The sequence below is a fragment of the Grampus griseus genome, assembly GCF_964374135.1.
Source record: "Grampus griseus genome assembly, chromosome: X".
In the NCBI taxonomy this organism is placed as follows: domain Eukaryota; kingdom Metazoa; phylum Chordata; class Mammalia; order Artiodactyla; family Delphinidae; genus Grampus; species Grampus griseus.
In genome coordinates, this window is record NC_138999.1 from 113,868,198 (window position 1) to 113,888,848 (window position 20,651).

Genomic DNA, 20,651 nt, shown 5'->3' on the forward strand with positions numbered 1-20,651 from the left:
TGTTAGAGAAGAATGAATCTGCCTTAACCGTATTTCCACAAAGCCAAAACCAGATCCAAAAGGGAGGAGTAGGGCTGCTGCAAGGATAGTGGCTTCAGAGTTGGTGGTGGAGGGAAGGAACATGAATCAGGAGGATGGTGAAAAGAAGGGGTAACATTATAGATGGAATCAACTCTAATTTGAAAAGATACATGCAACCCAATGTTCATAGCAGCATTGTTTACAATAGCCAAGACATGGAAACAACCTAAGTGTCCATCAACAGATGACTGGATAAAGATGTGGTACACACACACACACACACACACACACACACACACACACACACACACAGAGTGGAATACTACTAAGCCATGAAAAATAATGGAATTTTGCCATTTGCAACAACATGGATGGACTGGGAGGGCATTATGCTAAGTGAAATAAGTCAGACAGAGAAAGACAAATACTGTATCTCACTTATATGTGAGATCTGAAAAATACTACAAACTAGTGAATATAATAAAAAAGAAGAAGACTCACAGATACAGAGAACACACTAGTGGTGACCAGTGGGGTGAGGAAGGGGGGAGGGGCAAAAAACAGGTAGGGGATAAAGAGGTACAAACTATTAGGTATAAAATAAGCTACAAGTATATATTGCACAACATGGGGAATATAGCCAATATTTTATAATAACTATAAATGAAGCATAACTTTAAAAAATTGTAAACCACTATATTGTACACCTGTAACATAATAATACAGTACGTCAACTATACTTCAGTTCAAAAAAATGTGATATCATGTCTCTGAAAATGCAAGCATATTTATGGGCAGTCTTCCCAGCTGGACATAGAGAAAATCTTTCCATAGCATCATACTGAGATTCGAGAACAATTGACTAGAATCCATTATTCTGGTGAGCCTGGACATCTACTTTTGGTCTGGTTAGGCAGTGGTGATCCATGTAGTCAGAGAGGAACAGTCACTGGGGGACAAAAGGTCCCTTAATCTCTACCCTAGACTCTCCCTGGGACATTGTCCCCAACCCCTACCCACTGCAGCCCAGCAATCAATGCTACCAAGCCCTTGAACTGTCATGGCCAAGGCGGGAGCCATTGTTATTCCCCATTCATCTGGATTCACGTGAACACAGCAAATACACCGCCCTACACTGCGTGAAGGTGGCGCCAAGGGAAATGATCTCCTGTCCCCACAGGGACAACCAGTTCAGCTAGGCTGCTCCAATCTAACCCGGGAAGGAGCAATGTGGGACTCACATACAATGACTACTTTCAAAGCTAATACTGCAATGCATTTCCTTAAAACATTTCCCCCCAAAATGTTAGTTATTAGGATATGCTATGGTCTAATCTCTTGTTAAAATTTAAACCAGTCAAACCCAAAATGGGTTTGAATTATGAAAAATATTTACAGATCTTAATGAAGACAAGCCAAAAATTTCCCAGAGTTATTTGGTTGTTTATTTTTTTAAGTATCTCTTGGCAACACATATGAAGTTGCAAGGAAATTTTAGTTAGAAACATCTGAAAACTTCCATTTCCAGTAAACACTGACAGCAAGCAACTTCAAAGGCTCTGTCACCTAATCACTGAGCAAACAGTACATGTGTGGACACTTTGGAGTCGGCAGAAAACGCTTTCTAATATTTAGAGCTCCCTAGAGATAACATGGCTTGTTAAGTGGTGAGATCCCTGCCACTGGAGGTGTTCAAGCAGTGTTTGGGCAACCACTTGGCAGGACTACTGTAGAGGACAACCAATCACTAAAGATTCAAGATTGACCTGGATGTCCTTGAAGAGACCGTGGGAATTGAGTTGAGCTGGTATGTCCAGAAGGTGATGAATTTCTTTCTTTGTAGCTCTACATTCTGGAATCCCTGAAGCTCAATGAAGCTGTCTATCCCTGCCAAAGTTGCTGATGCCTAATGCACTTCCCCACCCCAGATGCAGCGAGAGTGCCCTATAGGCCTACTGGTGTTGCCCTCTGGTAGTGCACAGGTGTAGTCAACCGAGTTGTTCACCTACCCAATAGATGTTCCTCCCTTCTTCCTTGCCGATCATCCCCTAATTTATTCAGGCTAGTGTTCATCCCCCTCCCTGTAGCCACGTCTTTCAGGTAAAACTGGCCTCCGACCAGGGCATGAATCTCGGTTAGCCTTCATACTCAACAGCTCAGGGCATGTGAGCTGATTCTAGGCAATGAGAGGTGAGGGGATGTCTGCTGGACGAGGGTATTAGCTCTTCAAAGGAGACTTGAGAATAAAAAAAGAGTCTCATTGCTACCAGCAGGAAGTTGCGTGTGAAGATGTATTATTACTACAACTGTGACAGCTATCTTTTTTTTTTCAGCTTTATTGAAGTTTTACAACCATCTTTCAACCATGAGCAAAGCTATCCCACATGCTGAAGTTGGCAAAGTTGAAAGATGGAAAGGCTCTGGATCCTTCATAATGACGTTGAGACGCAACCATCCCTGGAGCTTCCCTACATCGCGGCGTCTTGTTATGTGAGATGATAAATCCCTTGTTGTTTAAATCATTTTGAGTTGGATTTATCCTAACTTGTAGCCACGAGCGTCTTAACTAATACCACAATCTTCGATCGGATCTCGTCCTCTCAATGTCTTATAGAGATGTGGCGAAACCACTCTTTTAATCCATGTGGTCTGGGCCAGAAGATTACAGGAAAGACAGACAAGGGGATTACTCAGAATCACCCGTTCACTCCAATAATGGTCTTCCAAGACCACTTTGGATTCTTTGGGGAGATACAGATGGGAATTTGATCCTGGGAAACACTTCTGCATAGCTTTCTCCTTTCTCCCTGGCAACTCTGGAATCAGAGGAGCCGGTGCAGCTTCCTTATGTGACCCGGAGAGAAAAACCTTTCTTTACAAAGCAGATGGCAACTCCCCAGGAACTCAGAGTCTGGCGGGAAAAGTGGGAGAATGGTGGAGAGAGGTGGGGTGGGGATGGGTGGGCAAGAGGCTGGAGAGGTGCTCGCCTGAGTGTCCTGCTTGCCTGCCTTCTGGGTAAAAGGCTTAGTGTGTGGAATTCTCCTCTAGGGGCTCTGGTAGAGAAAAGTAGAAAGAGGTGTATTTTAGGGATGGAGAACAGTGAAAGGTCAGGGTGGAGGGGTAAAGGGACCCTTTGGAGCTTCTCCTGTTTTGAACCCTCAAATCAGAATATGTCATCATTAGAGAGTTAGAATATTTTCTTGCCAGCAAGAAGCAGGTTTCACACTCCCATCTGCTCATTTTCTAGAAAACCTCACTCTTTGATGTAAATGCAGCTTTCCTGCTATCACTCGGCAATAGTCGGTGTCCAGGCTAGCTCCATTCTAAATGTGGACAGTTCCCAGCCCACAGAGAGGGCGCCAAGAGGGCAGATGGGGCCACGATCTCAGAGTCCCTGCAGCTGGAGCTCCTTCCTGTCCAGGGCCCAACCCGTTTCCCAGCTCCTGAAGTCTAAAAGAGAAAAGCCCAGCAAGAAGTCAAGCTTTGCAGTTTTCAAACTGTGATCACCCAAGGGGCAAAATGACACAAGCCACCTGGGACGGCAGGAGGCAAGCAGGCAGGGATTCTCCTTAACCTGATGGTTATTTGGCCCGTTCATCCCTCAAGCTGGCCGTCTAATGCTTGCAGAGGTTTCCCCACTCCCTTGCAATCCCAAGGTCCCTGCAGGACGGTGTCTGGGGAACCAGATTCCAAGGATCCTTCTCTGTGTTTCTCTGCAGAGCCAGGAGGCCAGAGCAGAAGGGAGTGGCCTAAGATGCCTTGGAGCTCTGGAGGGCCTGTGTGGGCAGAGGCATGCAGGTGAGCTGGAAGCAGTGCCCAAAGAAATGGAGATGTGTGCGTGTGCATGGCTGGCATGCAAGGGTGTGATGGGCTGGGAGGCCAGGAGGAACGCTTTTAATGTGTCTGACTGCATTCTGAGTCTGGACGTCCGAAAAGTACTCCTTGGGTGGAACTGGGTTGTCTTCACCAGTAAGTTCCAAGTCAAGATCGTCTGGGAGAGGCTAGAGTGTACGGGGCTATGAAGGGAGCTGAGCCTTTAGGCTGTAGAGTAGTGTTGAGCACGTTGTCAAGCCCAAGGACGACCCCATACTTAGTTCATCTTCTTTATACACCCTGGGCATCAGGTCAAATCCTATTCAATTATTTGCGTTAGCTTGTGCCCCCCTTGAATTTTCAATTCCCTTGCCTGGCTTTTGAGAGCTTCGTATTGACCCCCCGCCCCGCTTCCCTAGTCCCATACTAGCAAACGCATCGCCTCTGCGTTTTACGCACATTTCCTTTCTGCCGCCTCACTACGCATACCTATCACACTACCATCCCCAGACCAGTTAGTCCCACATCCCCGTTTCTCCCCAGTGGCTTCCTGACGATAAGGACCCCATCTGACTTACATGCTCCCTCGTCCTCCCATCCTCCCTCGTCCTCCCGTGCAGAAACCAAGGCCAGACGTGTCATAGATCAGATTACTGCCCCAAATCCCTGTGATGTTGGAGGCCCACATATCCAGAGCCATTAGAGACCTCTGCTCACCAACAGCTGGCCTCTCTAGGTAGTTCATCTTTGGAGTCTGTTTCAATATGACAAGGACGTGCAAATTCGTTTGCTTGTACATTTCTCCAAATGGGAACTTAGCAGACAAATCACACAATGTGAGGCACAAAAGGATCCAGCGAGCCCTGACTTGTGTGGAGGCCAGTGGCCCAAGGGGCAAGTTGCAGAACACCAGTCCCTCACAGCAACCTCGGACGCTGCCTTCCTCCCCCATACCACTCTGATCCACCTCTTGGATCCAGGGATTTCTTTCATCATCAGCGTACAGCATCTTTGGTTTATCCAGTTACATAACTCACTACTCATTGAGTAAGGGAAGAAACCCTCTTTGTTCAAAATGGACCATTTACACATTCTAAGAAGGCAGTTGGCTAAACTTTAGTTATAGAAATTCACCCTTCCCACAACTCCCGATTCTAGAGGTGTGATTCTCCTCAGACTAGTGAGGCCAACACTTGCCTTTCATTTGGAGGCATAGTCCTCAGTCCCTGCCGATCTTAAATTACGTCTCTCTGGACCTTGTAACAAGGGAATACCTCTAGTCAAGGACCTTGCAAATTTTTCTAGCACATACTGTCTGATGGGCATGCTAGGACATATGTTCAGGAAACAACCAACAAAAGCTCCAGGGTTCTCTCCCCTCCGCCCCCTTGTCCGAGGCAGGAAATGGCAAGTCAAACTCTCTTGACCCTAAAGCACACATTTTGTCTTCAGATGTTGTCCTTTCTAAGATGAACTGAGACCAGCCCAGCAGGAGGAACCTATTGTTACACTCCCCAGGCTAGAGCAGCCCCTGTTATCTCGGATCTTTGTGTCCAATCTCTGACCCAGGTGTAACTTGCAAGGTGGAATCTTGTCAAGGGCTCTTTAAGAAGCCCAGATACTATTCACTGGGCCCCATTTATCCCATCTGTCCTCACAAAGCTCCGGCTGATTAAGCAGGTGTGAATGTTCCCAACGTAAACCATGGTATTCTTCTCAACAGATCAAGGCAGCTGTCCGGGCACCCCCAGAGCCCATTCACACAGGGTCACGTGAGGCTGTCCTGCAGAGGACAGACAGGTTCACTTGACTTAATCCCAGTTCTTCAAGAACCAGCAAGTAGAGACCACATGGTCCCTTGCACTATCATCCGAGCTCTTTCTGTTTTGAAATCGGGCCGAGCAAAGAGCCACTGCCACTGCGGTTAGAAAACCTCGGCATCATCAAGATTTGTCTCCAGGTGGTCCTGGACTCCTTGCCCTGAACTCGGGTCAGCCAAGTCAACCAGTGTCTGCCATGACCCTTACCCTGGCCCTTCCACAGGACCAGGACAGCTCTACGTGCAGCAAGCCTGACAAGCCCCGTCCCCCTTCCTGATGATTCAGGGAGGTGGAATAAGGGGAAGAGGGTAATCAGAGGAAAAATACCACTTGAGATAAACAGGCTTTTGTGGCAGACCAACCTCGGTTCCAGATCTGGTTCTTGCATTTCTTACCTGTCACCCCTTGGACAAGTTACCCAGCTTCTTCCAGTCATTTGACACATCTGCAAAATGGAGGGATTTCTACTCTGCCGGATCGTGTGAGATCATTGCCGTGGCCCAGCTTTTGTGCCAGGCACACAGGTTCATCCCACCTCGCTGCTCAGTCGAGAGGTTACAGGTGAATTAACGGCAAGGAACTGCTTTCCCTTTTACAGTAAACATGCCCAAATAACTGTTCCTTGCTGCACCAGAGCTCGTTCCAAAGTACTCAGAACTCCAACAGAATAACAACAATTTTTCCTTACACTTGAGAGACATGAGAGCAGGGGCACTAAAGACCTTGAAGGGCAAATGTAGTGAAAGAGGATTGAGATCCTACTGCATGTTCAGAAAATCACCCACTGACCATGATTATTTCTTTCTGGCCAACCTGGCACCAACTGCCCATGCCGTGAGCCACCAAGAACAGTGGGTTACAGGCAGCTTCAGGCTGTCAATGGTGATGCAGAAATGCAAATCCCAGGCAGTGGTAAATCTAAGAAGTTCTATCTGGAATGCATTTTATATGTGCATGTGTGTATATATTTTTTTCTTGGCAGGAGACTTACCTTCCAAATTATGTTTCCCTTAGGCTATTATTAAAATAGTGTGCATTTCCCAAACACACACCACTACCAGCAGGGCAGCCCATAAGTGACTGGGATAGTCTAACTGGGTAGCGTCTAACTGGGATTAAGTGTTTGAAAATACACAAATACACCTCTGTGTGTAGATATGATTGTGTGTATACACACACAAACACACAGGACTTCCAACTCTGTCTGCTAAGAAACACAAGTGCAGAGAACTTTGATCAAAGTCCATAAGACCTTTAGAAAAGCATATTGGGTCAACACACATGTGCTGTTTTTTCAATTCTTTAACCACACCTGTCACCTTTCATCAGCTTTAACCTGACAGGATTGACACATGAAAACCTTATTCTTTACAATGATCCTGTATTATTTTTTCAGAATTCCTAACATTTAAATGTCAAAAGTAGAGTAAAATGGGCATTTAATTCCGCACATGGACACTCATGCTGAGAAATGGATTTCTGTAGTTTTTACTGATTAATTCCGAATTTAGAAACCACTTCAAACATTGATGAGTAAAACTTTCATCTTACATGAAAACTGAATGTGGACATTTGCATATCCTAATGATTCCTCTACCGCCGGACAGGTACATCACGCAGTAACCCAGACGATCTAGTTACATATTCTCCTAACACTCTCACCTCCATCCTGTGTGGCAGCTGCTGGTGCTTCCAGGCATTTGGGCGTGAGGAAACATTAAGAGTACTTCATTCTATTAAATATGAGTCGATTCCAGAGCACGTTTCATTTCTGAACCATTTCCAAGCATTAAGAGTGGTATTAATGTGCTGTGTTCTAAGAGGATCTTCCCAATCGCTTTTGCCAATGTCTTCTTCACTGGTGATGATATGGAAATAAAGCGCCAAAAATGAAGCTTAATGAACCACAGGCAGCATCCTAATCGTGCACTCCAGGATGATAGCACTAAAACGCCCAACTGCTCCTCGTCAATTCCATGTTTGTTTCTTGAAAAATTACCTAGATTAATCTGGGCCAAAATGCAGTAAAAATCCAAACTGTGGCAGCATGGAGAAGCCATGCCTTTAGAACAGGAATCCATTATCTTTAGGGACCCCTCTTCCTCCTCTCAATACTTTTTAAAGTTAATCTAAAAAATATGAGATGATTGGGTATAATATGCTACCTTTCATGTAAAGAGGCAAAAAAGAAAAATCTATTCATATTTGCTTCTATTTGTATAAAGGAACTTCAATTAATAAGTTTACATAACGTGTGGGAGGTAACTGGGCAGATGGATGCAGGAACAGGACAGAAACTTGCGCTTTGCACCTTTATAGTACGTGTTTTGGTTTTTAAACCCTGTCTATATATTACCTACGTAAAAACTAAATTAGACAAATAAATATTATATGGCATTTGCCTTACTGATGGACTCAAAACTCCTATATTACCAGGTTATCTTTCAGGTATTTTTCACATATATAAAAAGGATTTTTACAAGAAAATAATAAGGAGTTTAAAAGTGGAAACTGAACTTTTAAAGTATAATGTATCACGGAATGCCGAATTATATTTTTCCCACTAAGCTTTAAGTTGGAAGAAATTTCTCAGTGCTTTTTTATTTCAAAAAAATAAGTTGTATTTGGTAGTCTGGTATTTGCTTGAGAGTGAGTGCACACACACACACACACACACACACACACACACACACACACAGAGGCTTCCTGTAGTAGTTATTAACACACTACCTTTTAGCTATGCAAATGGACATAGTCTGCCAACACAAAAGGGCAAGTAGAATTTTGTGTAGCACCATCTATACCTATTTTTATTCTGGTTCTGTCATCACATATGACACATTCTACTTCAAAAATTTAACTGTTAATTTTCGTAAAAAATTACCTGCAAACTGTTAGGTTTCTAACACTCAGGAACTAAAGTTCAAAAATTTAAGTCAATCGTTTGTATGGTTTTATCAAAATCATAGGTGCTAATTACTGACTTTTTGAAATAAAGTACAAATCTAAGTGTCGTAAAATGTTGTTTCTTAAGGTACAGATGAGAAACGACTTTGTAAAGCACGAACCCTTCACGTGCTATTAACTGAGGCTTTGGAAAAGTAAGGTCTCCTCACAAAGCTTTTTTTCTACCTCATATGCTAAACTCTTAGGTTTTAAAATATTCAACTTGCCTTTATTCCTGTTTTGGGGAGGGTGTGGGGGTGTGAGCCTGCCAGCTGGTTAGAAGCCAAGAGTTATCCAGTCAGACCTGAGTGGAAAAGTCTAGGATTTGTTTATTTCATATTCAAGTTCAAAAGCAAGAGACAATTTAAATAATAACAGAGTAACAGGAAAAAAAATGCAAAGAAAGAAAACAAATCAGTTAGACTCCAGAAGAACCTTCAAGAATATTTAATTCGGAAAATGTTATTGGTTTCGAGAACTTGACTGAAAGAAAACAGCTGGGCAGAGTTCAAGGTTTTAAATTAAAAAACAATCTAACAAAGTCTATGGGGATAACTCTTTGAGCCACATTTTGGAGACCAGATTCATTTCTACCAAGTAAAAATAATAGCAGTCTAAGCTAAAAAGGAAATTCCTCACAACTGAGGTAGTTACTAAGTATCAGCACATTTTCCAAGTTCTCACAAGGCAGCTTAGCTATTTACAATCAATTTTTCCTCATACATAAATGGAGCGCCTTTTCAATTTTATGTCTTCTGTGATTTGTTTAAAAAATAAAAGAACAAAACACTTATACACACCAGCCAGAATATGCCTATTTTATTAACATCATGCTTTAATAAATAACTGGCTACTTCTAATAAAATTAAGCCTCTGTTGACAACAGCCCCCAATATTCCATTTTGTCCACTCTACAGAATTTGGTGTAAAAAGTTGAAGGAAATGTAGACCCTGAGCTATCAAGTAATTATGTTTCAATATAAAAATAGAGAATTACTCTTACAACTGAAGATTAAACAATAACACAAACAACCTCTCTGTGGGTTTCAGCTTCCGTGGAATTGGTTGGGATCTTAATGGCTGTCTAAAGCAGGAAGAGACTTGCAGAGCGTGATTCTTTCTGAAGACTTCTGGGAACTCTTTTTAACGTGGTTTTGTTACATTCTCATAGTTTTATGGGCTGTCATTTGGTAAGGACTCAAGGAAAGAAAGGGCGCCAAAGGGGCCAAGGCAGTGCTTACTTACTCTTTGGCCTGGGACAAGAGAGAATGGCCTTTGCCTGTTCACCTGAGCGGCTAAAGGTCATCACTAAGATGTGGTCTTCTCAGCTCTACCTACTCCGACTCCTTCCCCGCCCCCCGCCAAATCCTGACAACACATGAAAAACAATCTGGACACTCAGATCTCCCCAAGTGGGCTGCTTGGCTGACAGGGTAGCACACAGCTGTGAACCATGCATGGCAAGACCCTTGCCTTTCCGATCAGACGGGGCTGGGAGAGACAAAGACTCAAATAAGACACCTTAAATCTCTTTTTAAAAAAAAAAAACAACCCTGGGATCCAAAAACAAACACAAATACACCTGCTCGGACGAAAACTTTGCTTGAGTGTTGATAGTTACTCCCTGAGCCCAGGCTGTACCCCAGTTCTGGCTAGCCCCCAGACAGCTCCCTCTATATGACCGGGGTTGAAATCTGCAACAAGAAGGACCAAATGAGATTGTTGGGATATCAATTCAAGGAGGGTCAAGTGTGGACACGAAGACCAGCAAACGGTGGGCGTGCTCACTTGCCTGGATAAAAAAACCAAACCAAACCAAACCCACCCCCAAACTAAGTGTGAACAGGTGATAACTACGATATCCTGCATGCCTTATATCTTTCGAGGGAGAATGCAACAGGAATCTTCTAGATGGACTACACTTTAAGTATAAGCGGCTTCAAGAAATGGACCTGTGATCTTAGTTTATACAATCCAACTCAACCAAAATGGCTAATCTGCAGTCTCTTCCAGTCACCAGCTATAAATGAAGTATAACCTTCTTCTTGTATTGATGTTTGAATACAACCTGACAAGTGACTCAGAAGCCCCCTTGTGCCTTCACATTCTGTCCTAACTTAATAAACATTTTTAAAATGACCTCCTCTTCTCTCCAGATAAGGCAACTAAAAACAACAGGGATAAATGGCAATTTTACTGCTTGTTGGGCTTTTTCTTTTAATAAGGTAACATGATAAATAAAACCTGCTTCTGTACAGCTATTTAATATTTCAGAGATACGTACATGTTACATGCCAAGAAAGGACCCTGGTTTTCTTGTAAGAAACAAGGTGAGACCGTATTGAAGAAGAAAAAAAAAACCCACAAACAAACAGAACAAAAACAAAAAAAAACAAACAAACAGAGTGATAAAAATCACAAATGCACAACTAACTACAGTTCTGTACCTACACTGTTAGCCACATTTAACATGATTCTGAGGAAGCAGGACCGACCTTACGTACAAATCCCCTTTTCCCGCAAAACTGAATGAAAAAACAAAGTCAGCATCTTTTAAACCAGTGGCCACATCGTAAAAACTGTACATTGTTGTCCATTCATTTAAAAAGCAAAGTCACTAGGATGGTATAAAAGTGATAACCGGTGCCTTTTTGATGATGAACACTTCTTCTCTAAGATTGAGAATTATCTCCATTCTCCCTGCATAACCAGGGACAAGATGCAGAAGACAGTGAGGAGGTAGGGCTGGGCCCCAGCGGGGACCCCAGCGCTGCTGGCTTTATCGCTGACGCTCTTCCCAGAGTGGTCAGTTGCGTTATACTCAAACTCCGAAGGGCACTGCTGATACTCACATCCGCTTCCACTTCCTTCTCCACTGCTCTCATCACCTATTTTTGAAAAAAAAACAATGGAATAGAGATTTCACTCTGCTGCTTCTCATCACAAGGTATATAACAATTTGTCCTTTAGAAGCACAAAAGCTTACTGATATCAAAGAAGTCCACATCATTCCCATTATAAGCATTCTTCATTTTACTGGTCATAACTCGAAGAGCCATGATTTGACGAAGGATCAGTATGTCCGGTTTGCTGGTGTCAACCTGGACCTCTGGATTATTGCCCTGGTTGGCTAATCCGTTTCCTGTCACTGCAAACAGGTACCTGCAATGAGGAATGACCCCATTCACATGATCAGTAAAACAAAAAGTTACAGAAGACAGTCAAAGATTCCTGCCTAGGTTCTAGCATTTTCCACAGAGTGCAATGAAATGTAAGTGCTTGCCTTTCGAATAACTTGAATCTCTCCTTTTCCTGGGTATACATTATGTTTCTCCAATCTGACTGTGACCTTTTTGAAAACTACCCATTTCGTGGAGGTTGGTGGGTCAGAGTGAAGTGGGTACTTGTCTAACTTACTGAGTATGTAGGGGAGGGACACAGAGCATCGTCAAGTAAGAGAATGAGACCCTTGGAGAACTGGTACTTTATGAGGCCAGGCCATCGAGCACAGGACCACAGGTATAAAACATTAAAAATAATGACACTATTAAAACCGCTCAATCCCTCATTGCAGCTGTAACACCAGCTTATAACCACTGTCACAAACCTTTGACCCAGAACTCTTTGCAAGTAGCTGGGGGCCTTCCTGACACTTCTACAGCAGAGCCAATTCCTAAGAATGTCTAGAAGCCTTCCATGTTGTTGCCACCTACTTGTGAAATGCTTCATGCTGCCTCGACTAAACAACCGAGCAAACCTCTGAAAGGTCTCCGGGCATCTAGGAAGGGAGAGATTGCACACCCGTTCGATGGAGGCTAACCTGCTTTTGCCTTTTCCATTCCAGCAGTCATCCTCATTGCCGTTTCCTGCAGCCATCCTCTCATCGTTGCAGACGTTACTAGGAAGAGAGGACCAGAACTTCTTGGCCTGCTTCAGTTTCTCCTTGACATCAGTAACCTCATTAAGAAAGAGAGAAAAAGAGACCTCTGTAAAACCCCAAAACCACCTCCACATGTGCCCTTTTCATCACTGTAAAGTATCTCAGAGTCTCTCCGTAGTCAGAAGAGAAAAATGCAGATCACACTGATATGTAAAATGTATAAAATCACCCAAAGAATTAACAGGTGAAATAGAAGCTCTGTGAAAACAATGTTGCCTAGTGCCTAGATACACCGTCCATTCTCGCTCTCCATTAGAACCGCCATCTGAGGCCCACCGGGTCTCACACCCCGGAGATACACTGATACGACACAGTCTCTTCTCGCGGGCTTTTATAACTCAGGATCCAACCTATGTGTTACCCACACTGTGAAACAAAAGGCAGGTGTTCAGATATGCCTCGGCACACCCCATTTGTTAGCCTACGGATGAAATTTCTGAGCTAGGGAATCAAAGAGGCAGATTCACTGACATCCCTGTGCAAAGTTGCTGGAAAACTTTCACTTGAAAAGACCCAACAGTTGGAAGCGTCCCAAATAAAGATGCATTTGGAGCAAATGTTTTCAGTTCTTTGTCATTAAACACGGCCATTCCTGCCAAAGTGCTCACCAGTCGGTCCAAACTAGTGCCAGCTGCTGTGGTTGGGCGCTCCTCGGGGTGAAAGGGTCTGAAGCGGGCACTGAAGGCACTTTCAGAGATGGAACGGGAAATCCGACCAGCTGGGAGAGGCTTAGGGGGTCCACATCCCTGGAAAACCTGTATTGGCATAAGTGTGGTCACGTGATGGAAGTGACATCGCAGGCTGGAGCGGGCCCCGTCCTCTCCTTTCCAGGACCCGGCCTTCCTTACCTTCTGAGACACCTGCACGCTGTTCTCCTGCATGTTCATAATAGCATCCGAAATCTTCACATCGATGGGATCCATGACCGATTCAATGTTGAAAGGACCCTCTAACCTCTCGGCCACCATCAGCATAGCATCTAACATGAGGTTTGGGGCAGAACAATACAGCATACAAAGGAAATCATTAGCTTGGCCTTGAGTGATCAGTCTGATTACTTCACTGTCTTTGATTCCCTTGGGTGGGGTGGGGGGTGCTGGGGGGGAGGGGGAGGCATGATCATCATTAATTCATGCTTTTAGATCTATTCCTATGACACAGAACTTCATTCAGTCAGTATGTACCACTAGCTCTCTAGAGTGTGAAGTGACCAGACGAAGGCTTTATTCCACAGCAAGGAAACCCAATCGGGAACCTTCTAACACACTGACTATTCATCCCTCCATGTGTCAGTGGCCGTCGTTGTACGGCTCTGAGCTAGCTCCCAGCTGACAAACCTAAGGCTGGAAGCAGAATAACATTCCAGTTCTCCCAGAGACCTCCACGGATCTTCTCATTTCATGTTCCATTTACAAGAGTCAAAAACATAAATCAGTTCGAATCCTGGCATATCAATTCTTTTCTTTCATTTTTTAAATGAAACCCTTTCAGGTCCTTGAGTGCGCAGTTAGAAAATACAAATGAAAGTGCTCCTAGGAACTCTAATGACCTTTCAAATAATGACATTTTGAGAAATGCAATTTTTGTATTAAGATAAACTTCCCATTTCAAATACAAGGGCCTTGAGTTATTTTAAAGCAAAAACATGTACCTTTTTTTTTTTTTTTTTTTTTTTTTTTGGTGGTACATGGGCCTCTCACTGTTGCGGCCTCTCCTGTTGCGGAGCACAGGCTCCGGACGCGCAGGCTCAGCGGCCATGGCTCACGGGCCCAGCCGCTCCGCGGCATGTGGGATCTTCCCGGACCGGGGCACGAACCCGCGCCCCCTTCATCGGCAGGCGGACTCTCAACCACTGCGCCACCGGGGAAGCCCTGTACCTCTTTTTATTCAAATGAAAAGACAACCCAAGACAGGGCGCAAAATCCATGTGTTCACAATATGAGTCTTCACTAATTACTCTGGAAATCACTTTTTCATTTTGGAGGAGTCTAGAATTTTTTAGGACACATTGAATCTCTTAAATGAAAAGCACTGTATGGGTTTTCTTGTCATCCATGGTTCTTGGGATTATGCGATTTAGTATTTTTCCCTGATACTTATTGTGTAAAATTAGAAGAAATTGGAAAGGTAATCTCCAAATGAGAAAAAGGATGCCTCATTCATGACACGCAGTGAACTTTTAAACTTGTTCTTTCCCCTTAAAGGAGAGTTAGTCTCACATTCTCCACAGCCTTCAGGTAGTCCAAAGACAGCTGCCAGAAAGAAGGGCGAGTTTCTAGAAGATGGTGTGTCTCTCTCAAAGCGCAGGCCACAGCTGAACTTCTACCCGAGCTCGCTGGGAAAGGAGTTCTGGCATCAGCAGATCAGTGAACCCAAATCTGGTCAGCGACCTTTCACCTTCCCCCGAGAACAAATGCAAGCCAACATTTTAAAGCACGGGCTCATTTCTTTCAACTACAGTTCCGATGTCACAAACCACGAATAGATGTCCGTGCAATGCAATATTTTTGAAAGTCATAACAAATGAAGTTTCAGGTTGCATTGTGGCAAGCGCCAATAAACTGACACTTCCAACCTCTAAGGAAAGGCTGCCAGCATGAATATACCATTGTGCTCGAGGAGAGGAAAAATGCGTTTGATGTGCTAGCAAGAGGGGACTTTTGTAAACAAGTGGCGCACAACCTAAACGTGTTCATCATTGTCGAAGCATCAGGGCTGCCACGTCCAGAGGGCACATGCCTTCAGAGCCGAGAAGGAGTTGCTGGCTCCAGAGAAAAATGTTATGAAGGGACAGACCATAAACATCTCAAACACAGAGGTTTCAACAGGAAGGAAACGGCGCACCTCGTCACTACTTATTCCCCTAGTGGCAAGGAAAGGCCAGATCGTGAACGTGTTCGTGTGTTTGTGAAAGGGAACATAAACCCCAATTCTTCTGGCTGTTTGGTGTCTTCGTCAACTCCAGGCCTGCCGGCTGTGCACAAGGCCCTGGGAAGGGAGAGGGGCCGGGCCCTTGTCGCGCCGCTGCCATGGCGTTGCATGTCCCCCGAGACTGAAGAATGCGAGCGAGGCTGTGGTCCGCCTGGAGGCTGCAACCCGGGAGCCAAAGCCGCCCCTCAGCCCCAGGGCAAGTCCTGCCTGGCTATCCAGTGGGCGCCTCCATAGAAGCGGACGGCCCTGATGAGAAGCCCCGAGAGGAGTCCCACGATGGCTGGTCCGGTGTTGTTGCTTCTGATGGATCTAGGCTGCAGGTCTCCCTTTGCGGGGTATCTGACCGGCTCCTGCCTCTTGCCAGGAACTGGCTGACGTCCCAGCCGGCAATCCCGACCCCCTCATACTAAATTCCCAGTGGCAGCAAACATGGGATGTTCATAAGGGTGGCTAGGAGCCAGGTGAATGTTACCACGATGGCAGTATGCGACGGACAGCAAGGTGCACCTACCCGTAATTTATGATTTCCCAGAAACTGACTTTCGTGGTGGTGGTGGTGGTGGGAGTATTTTTCAAAAAGAAGGTTTCCTGTAACCAACCTCTTACGAAGCCAAGTCCAAGGTGTTTTGACTATTCGGATCCACCTTGATAAAGCTGGACGACAGTTTAATAGGTACAGTTCAAGAGAGGGACACGAGGGCTCGGCAGCAAGAAGGCAGAGTTGGAAAACTCATCCTTAGTCTCTTCAAAGGGTCTAGTCCAACTGCAGGAGTTTAGTGCTCAGGACACGCGACACGCCCCCCGCCACCCGGGCAACAAAGCAGCCCCTTCTCACTAGAGAAAGCGATTCCTCTTGCACTGTGCCGCCGATAATCAGAAACCCAATCTTCAGCCTCGCGACCCGACTGGATGAACAAAAGGCAGTTTCCCGACTTAACCCCAACATCTGATGTAAAGAAGTGGGGAAAAAATCCCTTGCCCATTCATTAACTGCAGTCATTTTAAGGGGGGGAAAATTCCTTGCCAAGAAAAAAAAAAGAACTTATGGTAAAGGTATGTAAATTGGGACTGAATTCTATAACCACAGAGCAAATTAAACCCTTGTGAAAATCCACGAAAAAGCACTGGAGATTAACAATGTCTATTACTCCTGGCCTTTTATATCAGCTTATTAGAAATAAATAATAAAACACCCATTAAAAATGAAGCTTAGATATAATTATATTCCTCCTCCCTCCAGAAAGCATCACTTAAAATAACTGAAGAAAATTGATTCTGAAATCCTACCAATTTCCACTTGGGTTGAATTTTTGTTTCATCAAAGATAACAAATGTAATTTGTAAAACACACAGCGAGAATAGTGGCAGCAAGGGAAGTCCTCCTTGATTTAGAGTACCTGGTTGAAGACGTTAATTAAGCAAGCCAGAGTATGGTTTTAATATGGACCTGCAGACTCTTGGAAAAAATACATAGAAGAATTTGTATTTTAAGACGAGTTTCTGAGTTATAGTTTCTGTCAGACACATTAGAAGAACAGAATAGTGTACCTCATTCCTGATGTGCCTGCAGAAAAGTTACCCAAACTAGATCATTGTCACCAGACATTGTTGCTACTGTATAGCAAACGCTACAGCTCTGCCCAGAGAACTAGTGCATTAGATGTTACAGGGGAAAGCGAAAAGGCAAACCATCTTGTTGTTTAAAAATGAATTTAGCAAAAGTGAGCTGCAAACTTGACATTTGGGGTGGGGGTGAGAGTGGGATTAAAAAAGAGAGGAAGAAAAAAACTTTTCAACTTTAGATCTAGAAATGCCATGGGCTTATTATTTCCATGGGAAATATTTTCCAGCAACAATTTCTCCCATGGCTTCTTTCTGGGCATGATGGGCCATTTGTGCGTGTGTGTGTTGACTGGTCTTATGCCTTCCCTTTCATGGGATTCGGCTTTTCTGTGTGTGGAAGATTTTTTCAGGTCTTCTAGCTTTGAGCTATTTAGGCTACAATTGTGCCGAAGCGTTTGATATTCACATCTTTTTTTTTCCCTTGTGTCAGTGTTCTCAAGAATCTGTTGGAGCCAATTTATTGATGCACTTTCAGAGTTAATATGGTAATCAGCTCTCATGCAGACTAAACAGCATTCCCCGGCTCCAATCCCCGCATTCCCCTCCCCCAAAAAACCCTCAGCAAATTGCGTACATGTTCCCATGATGTGGACAAGTAAGTGAAAAATAGGTGCTTACAAAGACACTCAAATTCTACAATTACGTAAATGTGGCTGGGTATGGGAGAAAAACCTGAGTTTGTTTTGGGGTGCTGATAGTACGTGGGTGAAGCCCCACCACCACTAGCAGCTTCAACAACTGCGACTAACATTCCGGGGTTCCCATTATGCATTAAGCAGGCATCGAGGGAGTCGATGACTGGATATTTCAATCATCCATAATTTGTCCCTTCCCACATAATTAACATTCTTAGAAACAGGCCACTTTACTTCCATTGGTGTCTGGGTTCCCAGTAATGGTTTTCTAAGTTTTAGGTGTAGACGAGAACATTGACCTCTAAAATTATCAGGACAAAAGTCCTTCCATTCTCACCAGAGCAGTCTGTGATTGTTAAATCTCTACAGAAACATAACCCTTACATTTCCACAATCAGATTGCACCTGATCCAAATACCCAATGGGTATCTGGCCGTTTGCAGATTTGGTTGCAATGTAACAGATATAACATTTGAAAAGCCGCTTTCACAGCTCAGTGGTGGCTGTACTCCAGCATTTACATGGATACCAGCCTATGATGCAGAACTAAAACTGACCTTTAGGGGGAAAATGTCAAAAAATCACTTTCTTGTTATTAAAAGTTGGTATTCGCTGCGTCTAATGTCTGTCTAATGTCTTCGGAAATGCCACCATTAGTTCAAGGCAACATTTACCTGTAGAGTGGTGTGAACTTTGAGTACAGTTAGAACTCTGGCAAACACTACATAAGGAACAGAAATTTCATCACTGACAATTAAAACATTCCTTAGGGAATTCCCTGGCGGTCCGGTGGTTAGGACTCTGCGCTTTCATTGCCAGGGCCTGGGTTCAATCCCTGGTCGGGGAACTAAGATCCCTCAAGCCACGTGGCGTGGCCAAAAAAAAAAATTTTTTTAATTAAAAAATAAATAAAACATTCCTTGTGGCAGAAGCTTAGCAATCAATAGCAACAGAAATACATTAATCGTCTGCTCACCTATGAAATTGTTCCACTCGAAATCAAGATCCCCTTGGTTGGCCAAACAACCTCTCATGATGTTGGAGCAGTAGTTGTAACAGGGTTTCACAGTCACGAGACCTTGGCAGTGGGAGCAGTAGATCATCTTCAACAGGGCATGGGTACACTGGGCTGTGGGATTTACCTAATTGGGAGAAGAAAAAACAACGGTGGGGCAAAGATAGACACAGCAATTGCAAGTCTATCAAGTTGACTTTGAAGGCTTGGCCATGAACTTCCCTGAAGAATGAGTCGTGATGGGTCACATTTAGCAGGCCTGGCTTGCTTCCTGAAGAGCAAAATTAGATAAAGAAAAGGGGTATGCTGGGAAGAAGGTGGAGGTAGGGATGAACACTGAATTACCTTAAACAACAAAGTTGCATATCACACACAGACTCAACTACTCGCACTCATTTTAAACGGCTCAACGATTTCAAAGTCCTTTCACGAATAAATTTCCAGGATCACCGTAAGACGCAGCAGTAGAGGTGGTCTTTACCTGCCCGCCATCCATGGCCAGCTGTGGCCTCTCCCATCACCGTGTTTGCCTTCCCAGACTGGAACTCAAGCACATCTTCTCTTCAGACACATTGACTACAAGACTGCCCTTTCACACGTAAGCCCCCAGTCGTTTAGAAGGGTACCTCGTGTGTACTCCCTTCTGTGCCAACAGCTGCACAGAAGACAAAATTAATGTATCCTACAGGGAAGAATGTGAATAAATTTGAACCTGGGGTTCTGTGAAGGCCGTCCAGGCTTGGGAGCAGTATAGCATAGAGTGCTCAGGGAACACTTGATGAAGAGGTGGGACTTCAGTTAAATTCTGAAGAAGGGGTTGGATTGATTTATTTATTTTTAAAATTTTCATTAAAGTAGAGTTGGTTTACAATGCTGTGTTTAATTTCTGACTCATATTTATATTCTTTTTCCTATTCTTTTCCATTATGATTTATCACAGGACATTGACTATAGTTCCCTGTGCTGTATAATAGGATCCTGTTGTTTATCCATCCTACATATAATAGTTTGCATCCGCTAATCAGAAGGGGTTGGATTTCAATGATCAAATGAAGGGAGAACATCGCAGTTAGGAAGAATGAAATGAACAAAAGCATACATGGTACTGAGCAGACCGTGGAATCTTAGAACGGGGTTGAGGAATTATGGGAAATAAGGTTGGCTGAGTACAGGAAGGGCTGTGTATGTGACCGGACAGTAAAGGGGATTGAAAACCAGGCAGAAATCAAGACACCATATGGCAGGACACAGGGAGCTACTGAAAGTTCATGAGCAAAGGAAGAGGCAAGGATGAAGGTGGCACCGAAGACGGATTGGGCTAGGCGTCCTCTATAGAGAAATGAGACTTGGTTTCATCTTTCTTCAATTGTTTGGCCTTTCAATTGCACTTCTATAGGGTGCAATTGTCTTGGGCATAGAAGAGCCGATCCCATCCTGTCACTCATTTCCGTCAATGCTTAGAAAGGATCATGGCCAGGATCACAAGCTGGCAGCTCCCCAAGAGTTCCTGTGTTGTCATTCTCTCTGCGCCACCCTCCCCTTTTGGAGTCAATATCAGAGGATTAGTGCATTCCTCTCTATCAGTACCAACCAGCTCTGCAAACAGAGACTTCTGAAAGCAGATACCACCGCAGGGAACAGATGCTGGGATGCAGGGCAGTCCAGCAGTGCACTTCACCTGCTCTGGAGCGTAACTTTGGATACCACTTATCAACAGTAGCCTTAGGGACAGGAATGGGAGATTAGCACCATCAGAAGAAAAACTTCACACTGTTAGGCTCCTATCTGATGTACACACACACACCCTCTTATCTCAAACAGAACTCTAGCCTAAAAGGGGGAGGTACATCCAACAGGACGGTAGTTGTATACACCGAAGTCAGGGTTCCCTGCGAACAATTAGGACT

General features: G+C 44.2%; 1 protein-coding gene across 1 annotated transcript in view; it reads right to left on the reverse strand.

Annotated features, from left to right (window-relative positions):
- Positions 1–8,894: 8,894 nt before the first annotated feature.
- GPC4 (glypican 4) overlaps positions 8,895–20,651 on the reverse strand; it is a gene marked incomplete at its 5' end in the record, with an annotated part of 108,785 nt that continues 97,028 nt past the window's right edge. The window contains 6 exons of the mRNA XM_082681649.1: positions 8,895–11,488; positions 11,587–11,762; positions 12,421–12,557; positions 13,149–13,295; positions 13,389–13,519; positions 18,706–18,871. Coding sequence (XP_082537775.1) covers positions 11,286–11,488; positions 11,587–11,762; positions 12,421–12,557; positions 13,149–13,295; positions 13,389–13,519; positions 18,706–18,871 — 960 coding nt within the window. The 3' untranslated portion in view covers positions 8,895–11,285. The remainder of the gene's footprint in view (positions 11,489–11,586; positions 11,763–12,420; positions 12,558–13,148; positions 13,296–13,388; positions 13,520–18,705; positions 18,872–20,651) is intronic.